General features: G+C 41.4%; 1 protein-coding gene across 3 annotated transcripts in view; it reads left to right on the top strand.

Annotated features, from left to right (window-relative positions):
- The window catches only part of DNAH3 (dynein axonemal heavy chain 3), a 536,740-nt gene that overhangs the window by 144,534 nt on the left and 376,534 nt on the right, over nt 1-15,672 (top strand). For all 3 annotated transcript variants that reach the window (XM_056535450.1, XM_056535451.1, XM_056535449.1), the window contains exons 7-9: nt 3,928-4,123; nt 6,816-6,941; nt 8,212-8,407. In XM_056535450.1, coding sequence (XP_056391425.1) covers nt 3,928-4,123; nt 6,816-6,941; nt 8,212-8,407 — 518 coding nt within the window. The remainder of the gene's footprint in view (nt 1-3,927; nt 4,124-6,815; nt 6,942-8,211; nt 8,408-15,672) is intronic.

The raw sequence follows: 15,672 nt of genomic DNA, 5'->3' as shown, positions 1-15,672 counted from the left end.
CAGGATACACCTTTTCAGGATTTGGCTCAAATCCCTCCGCACTGACATCGTGTCCCAGGTAATGGACTTGAGGTTTGAGCAAGTGACACTTTGATGGCTTGATCTTCAACCCATGCTTGATCAGGACTTGAAAGACGTCTGACAGATGACTGAGGTGTTCCTGGTAAGACTTGGAGTACACGATGACATCGTCCAGGTACAATAAGACACTTTGCAAATTCAGATGGCCCAGGCACCTTTCCATCAAACGCTGGAATGTAGCAGGGGCATTACATAGCCCAAACGGCATACTTTTAAACTCTAACAACCCCATGGGTGTCACGAAGGCGGTGTTCTCCAGGTCTTCCGTGGCCATGGGCACTTGCCAGTACCCGCTGGTCAAATCCAGGGTGGAGAAGTAAGCAGCAGACCCGAGAGCAGTAAGCGATTCCTCAATTCTTGGCAAAGGATAAGTGTCCTTATGTGTGATATTGTTCAGTTTCCTGTAGACACAGAAGCGTTGTAGGCTTTAGGTCTCCTCAGGACACTAGACACTCTCTCTGGACTTCACTTCACTGCACTCAGCACTCAAGAGACAAAAGACTGAACTAGCTCCTCCCAGGGTTTATATGGGGTAAACTCTGGAGGGGTCCCATAGGTCACTCTATAGATCACATGGTCACTGGTACCTTCCTTGGTTACAACACTTAGCAACATTACTTAAAGGTATATGACAAGTTATATACATTGCAATAGATAACACAGGTGGTAGTTAACTACTTAGGAAACACAGACAAAAAGGAGGCCCAAGAGTCACTGAATAGAGTCCTCCTGACAGGGAAGCAATGGTACAGGGGTGCAACTTCTGTACTGGGCTACCACACTATGGCCATGGTTTAACATTCTTGGGCATGTGTTCTTATGGTAAAAGAAAAGTCATTGTGCATCCTGAGTTTTTCTTCTAATGTTCTATTACATTGGTTTAGGTGAGTAGCTGATCACCTTCCTTTCTCTAGAAGAACATATAAAAGCTGTTTAATTTTCATGGTAGTGAGGGATCACCCATGTCTGCTCTTATCTTTCTATACCATTTTCATATTCTGTAAGGCGTAACAGATAGCAGTCATTTTAATCTAAGAACCCAGCCATCCAGTGAAAGGTGGATGTATTTTACAAAAGTATGTTTTAAGTCAGGCTCATACATTATAATGCAAAGAATGGATTTGTTGTTTTCTAGAAGAACTGATAATATACAGGATTTAACAAAATGTGATTGGAAAGAGATTTTCAATGTTGCATTGTAATACATGGCTAAAACCCAATGACTGTAAGCTTCAGTGGGAAATGTTATACTGTCTATGAAGGATAACCATGAATCTTAGAATATTGAATATATCGGTCTCAGATACACTACATTTTAATATTTGAGTGCATTTTTCTGGAGCAACCTTCATAGTTCATAATGGATTGTTCTGAATGCTAGAACATGGAATATCTGAGGTGTGAATTTGCTGTAACACCAGCAAATTCTTGGGAGCGGAATGTAACGACCCTCTAGATCTTCACTATTTATCCCGCTTCAGGATACAGAGGCTGTAATTATCCTGGTGTTTTGTGGGTAGTGGCTGGCCCAGCAGATCAGATTGTGGCACCTGTGGGTCAGACAGGTAGGCAAAATTTGTGGTACAAATTATACACTGGAGAGTCAAAACAGTATTAAGGCATTAGGCAGAGATAAAATACAGGCCAGTGGTCATGGCAGTTGGGATAGGTTCTTGTCAGCAATCCAGGTCAGCAACAAGAGAGTCAGAACGATATAGGAGGGGTCAGTTGGAATCAGAACTCAAAAAAGAAAAACAGGCAAATGTTGGAATACATGGAATATTACGATCAGGACAGTAAGTAATAGATGTATTTACGATGGCCCTTTGCATAAATGAATGAAGGAAGAAGGTAGTCCAGAGAGGAGGGAGCAGCAAATAGGACCGAAGCGCCAGCAGCATTCCACAGGGGATATTAGAAGAACAAATGTGGCAGCAGGGAGGAAGGGGACCCTTAGATTGGCTGAACCCTGCTAAATTGTTTACACAACTCGAATAAAGACAATTGAATATACACAAACTTCCAAAAACAGCTGTCATAGCTTCCCAACCACCTGCAGCAGCCACAAGCAGGCCAGAGGAAGCCAGGAAGCCTTGCTCTAGAGACAGATGTGGGTCCTAGAGGTGGAGCTTGCATCTATGGGTCATTTATAGCATATGCTGTGGTTCTGTGCTTTTAGAGAAGCACTCTGGAATTTTTCTTTCCTATATAATGCAGCATAGGCCATTGTTTAAAAAAATGTGGAAAATAATGTAGATTGTCTTGTGTGTGCCTTGTATATCCTGTTTTAAGTATTTTTCCATTTATAGGTTGTCTGCCATCTTGATTCCTTCTCCCTCTCTGATTCTGACATTTCCCATTATGCCCATTACTTTGCAGTGGCAGAGGTGTTAATGTCTTATCACACTGTAGTAGCTTTGCAGTGACATACTGTATCCTTATGTGATGCAGCTTAAACCATTGTTCTTGTGATAGGGGAGATCCGTGTCAAGCTGCCTATTATGGGATACAATGGAACATCTGTACATAGCAGAAACAGGCATTGTAAGACAATTTTATAACTTTGAACCTTATGCTTGTATGAACTAACATGGTATATCACTGTATCACTGCATTCCTGGTCTGTTTAGATAAGGCAGAAATTAAGGAGTACTACAGTGTAAGACACCTATCACTGAGGTCGACGACACGCATGGCACGAAGGATGCATCTCCGCCTCTCCCATAGAAATACCTGAAGGGGAGGTGTCGGCAAAGCGGGGCCACATACAGGAGATCAGGGGTCCCACATGATCAGACACTTATCCGCTACACTTATTTTTGCAAGATCAATTGTACTTCACAATGACATCATTTATTTTACCATAAAATGTATGGCAGGTTTTTTTAGGGCAACTTCTTGGGGTTATGTTTTTATGCAATGTCTTTATTCTGTGGGTCAGCACAATTTAAATGATACCTATGGTTTCATGCTTGTCTATTATTGTACTACTGCAAACGTAAAAAAAATTATAAAAAATAAATAACTATACTTAAAATTGCCCTTTTATGACACTATAACTTTATTTTTCTGTAAATGGGGCTCATGAGGGCTCATTTTTGGTGTCGTGAACAAAACATGATGTGATGAAACAGACCAAACGTAGTCAGTTATATGGGACACTTGACTTTGCTTTTCTTTGATGCTTTCTGTTCCTGATATATAGAGATATAAATATATATATATATATAATATTTTGTTGCACACTATTTTGCACATTTCAGCCGTGGAGCAGCATGGTCCTATATTGATATATTTACCCTATTTATTCTTCTTTTTATGGGCACTAACTTTTGGACTCCCCTCCTGTCTCCATTTGATTAATTTATGTTTTTATCTCAATCATACACATACATTTTTATCTCTTTTTATATATTCTATTTATGTCATTTTTATTCTTCCCTTGTGTGTATTGCATCCATGTAATAATATATTGATTGATTTTTATACACTATACTTGGGGTTACATGTGTGCGCACCTAGTGCGCTTATTGGTATACATATTGTTAGTTTTCCTAACCCCTTTTAATCTTTAACCAGAGCCGACTTAGGGATGGGTTGTGTTGGTGCAATTGTACATTACATAGTTGTTTGGACTTCCAGCTCTATTTAATATCTTTCTCGACGATATTTGAATTAATTTGGGTGGTTTCTTGTTCATATAATGTATGTATTTCCAGACAACATTTAATCTCTGTTTTATCTACAAATAAACCATTGGCTTTGATGCCCTATCAAGTAGCTTTCTGTCACATTAATATGCCATTTGTGCAGTAATGAGAATAATGATTTTTTTCTATTTCCTAGTTGATTACATCCTAAAGGATCCAGAAGAGAGAGACAGACTGTTTGTTGGCAGCATTCCTCGTTCTTTTTCTCATCGGGTAATTCGTGCCCCAGTTCCTTGGCACTCTTCTTACAGTGACGCACATAAGTGGAATGAGGATCACCTTTTCACAATAAACCCTATGATGTTGTCTTTGCAAGACCTCTGGATTACTGAGTAAGCAATACCATTGTTTATTATGAAGCTGCTTGATATGCTGCTTAGGAAAAGGCTGTCCTGTGCTAAACCAAGAAATGGGCATTGACACATAAATTGGGCTCCAACCAAATGGCTCTGCTTGTAAGTCCCTGTGGCTTCATTCTGTGAAGTTTTATGGGGCTGTTTATGATTGTACGGTGCTATTTACAATACCTTATGAAGGTGATCCTCAGAATTCCTCCATAACATGGTATCTGATGGAGCATGCCACGTGGCAAACCTCTGTATGCCCCCCGTATAAAAAAAAGGGTTAATATGAGTATATGGGTACTGCAGTACAGTTACATGCAGATTCAATGGTAAGGCCCCCTCCACAGTCATTCCTTGCACAGTGAAGCCTAGCCACTAACTGTGCAGGGAACTGCATCACAGCTTCATACAAGTGAATACATTGGGCTGTAGTTCCCTGCACAGCCATGTGATCAGATAGAACCTAATACCCTGTGTTATACATATGACAGTTCTGTAACTAGGAGAGCACCTGAATGAGACACCTATGTGCTCTCCTGCATCTGTACTTCTGCTCCAATATTAAGTTTATTATGTTCAAAATAAGAATGCTAGCTGTTTTCAGCCAGATCTGTGTATTGCAGTGTTCTTATACAGTAACTTAAATGGTCACTGCTATTTCAAATAACTTCCCTCCTTGTAATAGCATATGTGATTCCTTAAATATTTATAAATAACTTAATTTACCAAAAATTACTTCTTATCCTAGAAAAAAAAGCCTTGTACACTCGGGGTCTCACTTCCCTGAAGTCTAGAGACCAGTAAGGAACACAGGAAATAGGGACTGGGCTTAGCTAGTACTTTGCATAGGAGAGAGGGAAAGAGAGAGTCTGTGCTGTGTACCTGCAGTCTGTGAACATGTGTCTATCTTCTAGAGTATTCTCATTGTCCCTGAAAAGTTTCCCTCTCTTCTCACCAGCAGCAGCTTATTGTAACCCCTCTTGCTGTTTTTCTCTGCTCACATAGCACGTTGCCAGTGCATCAGTTACTCCTTGTCCTCCCACATACCATCTTTAGAAGTGTACTGTAAAACATCCCCAGCCTGTTCAGTGCAGTTTTTCACTAGCACTATGTCATGGCACAGCAGTAAGGAATAGATGCTGTGATTGGCTAGACAAGTGTGGGAAGGAAGTGCCGTTGTGTGTACTACTCACAATTGGCTCTGGTTACCTGAAACAAAGAGAATGAGAAATAAATGTGAACCATGGAGGGGATTCTCAGGGGCTGAATAACAACAGTGAGAGCGCTAAAATCACTGTGTCACCACTCTGAAGGGTTAATGTAACAAAAACATGCAAATAAATTTTTATTTCCATCACCATAATCTATATCCATGTAGACATTATAAAGATTGAACTATGAGTGACTATACATTGCATTTGAATAACAAGGCAAAGTTTCTCCATCAGGAAAGTGACAAAAGGTATGTGAAGTAGGGATCAACCGATTATCGGTATGGCTGATATTATCGGCCGATAATCACGATTTTGGGCATTATCGGTATCGGCAATTACCTTGCCGATAAGCCGATAATGCCCCGCCCCCTGCACCGCGACCGCCCCCGCACCGCGTCGCACCCCCCACCGCACCGCCCCCGCCCCATTGCCTCCCCCATCCCCGGTTTTATTATTACCTGTTCCCGGGGCCCACGCTTCTTCTTGCTCCTGCTGTGTCCTGCGTTACGCTGTGCGCAGTGACGGGACGTGCGCGACGTGACATCACCGTCATTGCGCACAGTGACAGTTCAGGAGGACGCGTATGGAGCCAGATGTAGAGTGGACCTCGGGAACAGGTAATTATAAAACCGGGGATAGGGGAGGCAATGGGGCCGGGGCGGTGCGGCGGGTTGGGGGTGGTCGCGGTGAGGCGAGTTGGGGGTGGGGGGCGGTCGCGGTGCGGAGCGGCGGGTCGGGGGCGGTGGCGGTGATAGGTTTCAGGACCCAAGGACAGGCAGGGGGAGAGAAGCGGGTGGCGGCAGGGGTCTATGGCGGGGGGATAAATAGCCGATAACTTATACCGGAATATCGGTATAAGTTATAGGCTATCGGCCCTAACCTCCACCGATTATCGGTATCGGCCCTAAAAAAACGATATCGGTCGATCCCTAATGTGAAGTCTTACAAGCAATGCTCCACTGGGAAATAAATATGTGAAGTAACACTCTCAGAAGGAGGGAGCTTACTCTCTGGAGCCACCTATTGGTAACATCCCTGCAAGTCAAAGATTAGCCTTGAAATCTGACTGGGGATTATTAACCAGACCAGACTGTTGTAGAACACGGTCATTCATTCTCCTGAGTGGACACGATATTGTACTGCAGTGTATAATTATACAGCTGATTTATGGGAGATCAAATTATTACGGCGGGGTTGATTTGAGAGTGCAGGATAAGAACGACTTTAGTGACTTTTTGGCAGATGTAGTGCATTTAGTTAGCTCACATATATCTATTGTCAGCATAATGGCGACTTCTATAAGTGTGTTCCTGTGTTTTTATGGTTTATGTGAGGTTAATATCTTTGAAGTGACATTAAAGATGTTGTATCTGAGATTTAGTAAATGACCTATAACCTTGTATATCAAATCCTTTTATGCAATATATAAAACCATTCCTCCTGTGTGTCTTTGTATTACATTGTAGGTTTAGCGATCTGAGGTTTGTGCGTACGAAAGACATGCTGTCTGGCAGCTTACCGCTGCTTCCTGCTGAATTTGAAGACCTGGTTCAGAAGCATTGCCTAGAAGCTCATAACACATTGCGTAATAAGTAAGTTCAGTGTGGCCGAGTGTAGGCTGCAATGATAGTTTATATATGTAATGTATACTGCTAATGACAGTTATTAGCCTGCAATTACATACAACACGGCTGCGACAGCCATTTATTATTCTAATCTTTGATCCTGCTGCCAATGGCGAGTGTAACTCTCTCCACTACAGTGTTATTTTACTGATTATAGCCTATGTAATGCACAGTATAAGTGACACATTGTTAATAGTGACTCAGTGTTAATAACACAACTAGTAATGAAAGGGCAATTGATTTGGAAAGCACCATATACATCAATGTAAAATCAAATACAGGGAATGACATTTATTTTGCACTGTTCTCTCAGTCACACTCACAGACTTCGGGCAACAGAATTGTCTCTAGGTTTTCCTTCACCAACAAAGCTTCAGCTTTAGCCCTGTATCTAAATACTCTAGCCAACAACGAGTGGCTTGTTGGTGCCCACATCCTGGCACCCTGAACCCATGGGACACCCTAGCTTGAAACAGTTTTCTATAGTGGACTGACTTAGCAATTATTATTGTTACCCAACGTATGATTTAATTGTTAGAATAATTAGTTTTAAAGACTAATAAGAGAATTGCAAGTTTTGGGGTATCTGGTGTTTGTAAAAGGTATGTGCTGTTCAGTCTTTCAACCATCAATAATTTATTCTGTACAGTGGAGTTAGCCAGTTGTGTACCTACTATTAAGGCAGAGCACATGCAGTAAAGCTTATGTGGACCATGGTGAGCGGTGGCTAGTGCAGAAAGGCTTCCTATTACACAGTCATAGTGTTTGCCTGCAGTCACCGCTAGGTGAAGCTTACTGTATACGGGTTTTTGCAGATGCTAGCTGTGTTGTAAATCTTTTTTTTTTACTGTAATTTTTATTGAAAATTGTTTTTCGAGTACAAGACTAAACAAAAAAGAAGACGGCAAAGTAAAATCAAATGGAGTCTTAAAGAGCTGTGTTGTAAATCTATGTGCAGAGAGAGGCACCTAATGGTGTCCACAGACAGGCAAAGATTTCAAAGCTTCCAAATGTTTCTATCCAATTGTTACAATTTATTACTAGGTGTAGTAGTGCAGGCTAGCTGGGAGTACCCATTTTTCGAATAACTCATACCACCACATGACACCTATTCAGCCATTTAAAAGACAAAGGCAATGCATTGTAAAACGATGGCTGGGAGCATGTTTGGTACAGTATGTGGTCATTTTAATTGATATGATTTTTCCTTTCTGATCTGAGTTTTCTGTTATTGCAGATGGATACCATATTGTGCTTCCCTTTTTAAATCTGAGAAGGATAAGTGGATTCATTTAATCCCCCAGAATGAGAACGACTCTACCATTCAGGTTCAGGAGTTTTTTGCTTGTGCCTCCTCTCTGATGTCCCTGCAGCTGCGCAAGATGGTCATCAATTCTCTGCAAGACTTGCTGGCTTTTTTTACTATACACAAGGTAATTATGAGGATGCATAGTGTTCCTGGATGTTTAAAGCACCGCAGAGAAGCAAATGGGAACGGTGCTCATTCAGCTACACTATTAATGTTATATGTTACTACAAGATACAAGGTCACCTACTCTTCATTTTGCACTTCACAGATTGTCTTAACTTTTTCTGCAGCCGTATGGGTTTATAATAAACCTAAGAATATAATATAGAATATCCTTGGGTTATTAGCCTGACTGCTCAAGCACTGATAGATTGGAGCATGTGATGCTAATAATTGCATCCTTTAGGTATAAGAAACTACGGTACTTTCCCTACTATGGTAATGGATATTTATATTTTACTTCAGGATAATTGCAGCTTTTTCCTTTATTCCTGACTTTTTAGAACTAATAAAGTTACATCTTGTGCCTTAAGTCGATATATAATATGGATTCACCTTGATGCTTCAGTCCAGATTGTGGAGAAAATACCTGTTAGCTATAAAGTGTATGATGACTTTATGGTAATGATAGAAGTGAAGTATTTTAAGCATTCATTATATGGATAATTCTTGAAAGGCACTTCAAGAACTAGTGTGTTATTTCCACAATCTAGTGAGCTCTAAAAGCACTTAGAGTTATAGGTATAATTGGGTGACGTTATCATTATTGACCATGAAATACTATTTTCATCTAAACATTTTCAACATAAAACTTAAATGGGAATATCAATAATATTTGAGAGATGCGGTACTACACCGGCGCTACACCCCTTCGTTCTAACATGCATTTGGATCCCCACCAATCATAACATGATGAGTTATTTTAGCAATAGGACTTCATTGTATGAGATAGGGAATCTATAGAAAATCTATAGATAGAACAGAGCTTAGTACTAACATCCATGATAGAGGTAATGAGGACCAGTGGTATTTTGAATCAATGCCCCTTCAAGTCAGTATGTGGGAAAACATTGTTTTGTTGGCTTACAGAAGTCATCCTGGTAGAATCAGATGGCATTTTTAAGGTGAAGAGAATTGAGTATACAGGTCATGGAGGGAAAAGAACAGATTGTGGAGGTGGGTTGTGTAGTGGGTATGAGGAAGGGAGTAATGGTGCATCAGGATAGGGTTAGAAGTATTATTGGGCAATCCCTGATAGCACCTTGTTTTGAGTAACATGTGAGTAGTGTGTGGCCTGGACTATATAAATGATAGAGTAACTCAAGCAAACTACATCTATAGGGAAACCTGCTGCAATCTGCAAAATAATTATTACTTGGAAATGTATTTTTAATGATGTCCTGAGGTGGCCAAGCCACAACCAAGAACTCTGTTCAGCTAAGAATATTTGGATGGGTTGACTATGATTTGAACACCTTTTCTAAGGCTATATTCACATATGGTAAACCTACAAAAAACTTGCCCATCTATGTATGAATAATACACAAAAATGTGTCTATAATCAAATCATAATATTTAGTGTGAATACATATCAATGAACTACATGATTGGTGAATCCTGCCCTCCCATTTAAAAACATGTACACATAAGACACATTAAAATCACTTGATGGGGGAACATCCAGAATAACATGTAATACATTGATAATAGAGATTACACAAATGTACACATAATACAAACCGGCAGAATTAATTGTAAACAATAGGAATAAAGTGACCTGTGCCCATACATATAAGAACTGGTATATTATACCACAAACCTGATTAAAGTGCACTGCAATTGATAATGAGGTATGTATAAACAGTCCACAACTAAATTCAATTCACTCCCAAAAATATATAAGGGCCACACTATATGTTGGGTACTAATTCACATGTACTGTGATTAGTAATAGTATATGTGCAAGTAAATAGCATAATAGCTAAACACAATACCTTGTCCCCAATACACAGATCACATTGTATACTGGGCAAACTGGCCACACAAAATATATCAAGGTGATACCAACCATCTGTATTAGGATGATGTTGCCTTGGGATGTTTCCCCACCTCACACTCCGGCGCGTTTTGCTCTGCTTCCTCTAGGAGTGTGCATTGGAATATCTGTTGTTTTTTTTTTTCCTGTTAATCAATGGTCAGTGAAGTCCAACGTGTTTCCATCATGGTGTCCGTCATTTGACAGGAGTTGACTGGACAAAAAAAAAAAATATATATATATATATATATATAGTGTTTGCTGCATTTTTTTCCCCAGTCTTGTGGACGGATCCTGCCATTTAGGCCCTCAACAGAGTGTTATATTAAAGTATATGGAAAAGCAACTGTGAGTGCACACATTGCTTAGAAACTCATAATTTTAACATGCTTGAAGAGGTAGTCCAGTGGTGAAAAACTTATCCTCTATCCTAAGGATAGGGGATAAGTTTGAGATCGCAGGGGGTTCGACCACTGGGGCCCTAAGCGATCTCTCTGTACGGGGTCCCGGCTCTCCGGCCAGATAGCGGGTGTCGACCACCGCATGAAGCGGCGGCCGACACGCCCCCTCAATACATCGCTATGGCAGAGCCGGAGATTGCCTAAGGCAGCGCTCCGGCTCTGCCATAGAGTTGTATTGTGGGGGCTTGTCGGCCGCCGCTTCGTGCTGAGGTCGACACGCCCCCTTCCCGCGGGCTGTTGGGGCCCTGTACAGGAGATTACGAGGGGCCCCAGCAGTCGGACCCTCTACGATCTGCAACTTATCCCCTATCCTTAGGATAGGGGATAAGTTGTTCACCACTGGACTACTCCTTTAACTTGACACATTATTAGATTTAAACGGGTACTCCACTGCTCGGCGTTTGGAACAAACCTTTGACGTCATAGCCCCGCCCACTCATCAGTTCACACCCCGCCCCCTCAATGCAAGTCCCCCCTCCCATAGACTTGCATTGAGGGGGTGTCGTGTGACATCATGAGGGGGCGGGGCTATGATGTCACGAGCTCCCGGCGCCGGCTCTAGTGTTCGGAGTACCCCTTTTAAGTTATTAGATTTAGTTGTATTAAAAAGGATTGTGGTCGAGCACAATAACTACTTCGCCCTATGCCACCTGTTTAAACACAGTATAAATAGCATCAGTAACCTATGTGCCGTCTACTTCACTAAGGACTATATTAGATAACCCTGATGTAGTCTTCTCAACCTTCCCATTACTGTGAATAAAAGAAAAGTGAAGCAGTGAGGAGAATTTGAAGTTTATATCCTATCCAGGTTAGACACTTTGGTGTTGGTTCATCTGCATACACATTTCCACTTCAGATTCAGGCTTTTGCAGCCGCTCTGATTGTTTGCTAATCTTTTTTGCCAGTAGATTTGTGGTTCTTACCCAAATAAAGAACAGAACTCTTATGTCCACTGTTGTCTGTTAACAATATATCTGCTGAAGATCCAGTTCACGGAGTGTTCAGTGATCCCTAAAATTAGTTTTGGAGAACTGCATTCACGGAGATGAGCTCAGATGACAGAGCCCAGGCAGATAGATGCTATTTCTTTTACAGAGGTCTGATAGGCCATTTACAATACAACTACTCGTAGGTCTGGGAGAGCACCCCTGAAGTTTGCCATGCATATTATTTTAATACAAGTTGAAATTAAAGTGAAATTCAGCAAATGTCATCAATTCCTTATAAATCAGCATTTACAATATATCATACAATACCATACCTTATAAATCATAACAATTCCCTTTGTCCAACCCATGGAAATAACTGTAGGTATAGCAGCCACTCGGCTCAGGTGGAAAAAAATTTTGTAGGAAATACCGTAACTACTTCATTTATTTCTGCTTTATTAAAATTACCCTGCATGGGACTGTTTTTTTAATCCTCCCATCTGCTCCCAATGAATTTATGACCATTACTGCCCACTTGCGCTCGCTCTCGCAACATGTGTGTCCAATCCTCCCCACTCCTGCAAACATTCTGTGCTAATAATGATGGCTATGTTGTTTCTCTTCTAAGCAGATATGCCATTGAGGAGCCTGGGAAAGCAAAGTGAGACATTCTCACCTAGCTTTTCTATGTTCCTGAATGGCATGCCTGCACTCTCAGTTACTGTAGATGAGTCATGCAGTACAATACATGCCCTAAGGTGGCTGTGTAGTGTACCCGCTCCTTGAGTTAACTGAAGTTGGAAGTCCTCCTAACCTTCAGGATGGACCTAAAAGGTGCACGGGCGCAACACTGTCACTGACTGGTCACCTTGTCACAATGACATACACTTGCGGGGGGAGGAGTCAGCTGGAGCATAGCCATGCGTCAGACACTAGAGGCTGCACACAGCATTACTCTAGTGTACGAATCCTCCCAATGAGCTTCGCCACATACTGGAGGACGGGTGAGATGAATTTTAGTGAAAGTGATTTCAGTTTCACGGCCATTTTTTTTCTGGGACATATGAAGAGCAGAGAGCCAGGGTATGCTGAGTGCTCTGCAGTGCACAAGTGCATGGGATTTGTGTGAGTGCGCGCAACATACTTAATATCGCCTGTGCACACAAGGTTTTCAACATGTACCAAGGGACTTGAAGGATCTCAATCCCAATGCAGTCCTCTACTATGTAAGTTCTCTGAAATATAGAATTTGAGGGTTGCATCAACACCTTGTGCTCTTAGTCATGTTCATCAAAACATTTCTGAACAATTGTTGCAGTATGGCTGGGGCATTATCCTGTTGAAAGTGGGCACTGACAAGGAATATTACTGCCATGAAAAGGAGGGCTTGGTATATACAATGTTTAGGTAGTTGTCAAGATAACCTCCACATGAATACCAGGGCATCACATTAGGGCAACCTCCAACAGAACATTACCCAGGGCATTGCACATTGCCTCTGCTGGCTTTTCTTTTTCTTCCATACTGCATCCCTGGTAAGTGATGCACAGTGCTTGACGCAAAAACAAATTCTATCTGACCACCGGAGCTAACCACAGTGGCGTGGGATGTTTTTTTTTTGTACCTTCTCTTATGTTGCTCTTGCTCCTTGGGGGTGAAGTTCTAGACAGTTGCCAAGTTTGCCCATCCCTTTTTCTCCCTAAAAACCATTCCTGCCACATCAGTCATGTTTATGTTTTTGAGAATGTAATTGTAAAGCGCCTTTGAATCTGTGAAAAATATTTTAGGTGCTGTGACTACACACAGAAATATTACTTTAATTGAGCAATGGTGAAGAGATGGTGAGTCACAGATATCATTTTTTTGGTTTCTCTTATATAGCCAAAATTCAATAACAGTGGATATTAATTGGAAGCTTCCTTTTGAGCTTCAGTTAGTTAGTTATTTTGTTGTAAGCAATAAGCGAGATCGGCATGTAGGCAGCTCTGCATTCAGCTGGCGACCACTGTGTTCCGGCCTCCCCCCCCAGGAGCACTGAGTCTACGGCTCAGTAGTTGTTTTGTCAAGCTTCTTTTAATTCCCTGTTCAGATAACATTCTGTAAAACTTGCATTCATTGACTGACTGTGTGGTGTATTGTATTTTACTGAAAGTAAAATGAAGAAAATTAATATAAATTCAGTTTCACATTGTGTAGAAACTGCTTTGTTTTTGGGGTGCCTTACTAATTGATTGAGGACAACTGGATCTTTATGGGGGTTTATTACAAGCTACACATATACATATAAATACAAAGGGGGAACCTGACTAATTAAGGGATAGGGGTGCAAGGAAGAGGGGAAGGTGAAAAGGAAGGGGGAAGGAAGTGCTGTCTCTATCTCATCATCCTATAAGTAACAATATATAGCAGTCATCCACACACATAACCCATACATTGCCCATCCCAAGACATCTCCATGGCCAATCAGAACAGTTACAGTTTATTTGCATTGCAATCAGTTCTTGTCCTTTTGATGTCTTCTTGAGTGAGGGGGGGGGGTCTTCTTTGTTGTCCCATACTGTGTTGAAGATGTCCAAGTTTCCTTGAGAATCACACCTTGGTGGGCTGACATGATGATTTGCAGTCCATTGTATCCAACACCGCAGGGGCTGGTTTTATGGCTTATATTATTGGAGGTAACAGGAACTGTAGCTCACCTCCATTCTTATCACTCAGGTGTGAGGCTTATCATATGGCTTTAAACAGGATGAAAGCAAATGATTGTCTAATAAGCTGTTTGCATCAACCACAATTCCTGGAGCCAGTCCTGCAGACACCCTACACCCATTCCATCCATGAAATTCCACTGCATTCCATTATATTTGAGTCCATAATAAAAACACATCAAAATTATATTCGTGTGGCCAATGTTGGCTCCAACACATTGAGGACAAAAAGGTCTCTGTCTATAAGAAGTGAAAGAATCTGTATAGTGCAACAAAAATAAATGATTTTTTTTTTCAATTATCTACTTTTCTGGACTGATAATATGTTTCAGCTACAGATTGTATGCAATATTTAGCAATTCCTTTATGACCCATCATGCCTCAAAAGGGAGCAGAAGCTTTTTATTCACCTAGGAGGAGTGCATGACATGCCAATCAGATCTCTTTTTTAAAGGGGTAAAAAAAAATGATACTCAAGTGGTGTAAGAAAGTTATACAGCTTTGTAAATTACTTCTATTTAATAATCTTCATCCTTCCAGTACTTATCAGCTGCTGTATACTACATAGGAAGTTGTGTAGTTCTTTATAGTCTGACCACAGGGCTCTCTGCTGCCACCTCTGTCCCTGTCAGGAACTGTCCAGAGCCGGAGGTGGCAGCAGAGAGCACTGTGGTCAGACTAGAAAGAACTACACAACTTCCTCTGGAGCATACAGCAGCTGATAAGTAATGGAATGGTTAAGATTTTAAAATAGAGGTAATTCACAAATCTGTATCATTTTCTGGCACCAATTGATTTGAAAACATTTTTCCTCCGGAGTACCTTTTAAATTTTTTGAAATCTGAAGTGGTTGCTGCAGTGTCCCTATGATAACATTGAAATAGAGCAGGAAGTTATCAAGAAAAATATGTATCTGCTAGTGCACATTAGTACCATCTTGGGGGTCATATGCGTGCTGGTTTGTGCCCTAAGGCATGATGAAACTGGAGTTTCGCAAAACCTATTAATGTTAATTCATCTTAAAGGACATCTGCAGCAAAAGACAACTTATCCCCTATCCCTTCGATCTCCCAAACGAGGCCCCCGCATTGCCGCTCTATGTGAGCAGCTAATGCGCATAGTGTCGACCTCTCTGAGGTCGACAGTACGCTCCCTCCCCATACAGTTCTATGGGAGAGGCACGAACTCTGCCTCCCTGCCTCTCCCATAGACATACATGGAGGAGGCGTGTCGGCCGCGACATCACGCAGCGGCCG

This window comes from Hyla sarda, chromosome 8, assembly GCF_029499605.1.
Source record: "Hyla sarda isolate aHylSar1 chromosome 8, aHylSar1.hap1, whole genome shotgun sequence".
In the NCBI taxonomy this organism is placed as follows: domain Eukaryota; kingdom Metazoa; phylum Chordata; class Amphibia; order Anura; family Hylidae; genus Hyla; species Hyla sarda.
This window is presented reverse-complemented; position numbering and strand designations above follow the sequence as displayed.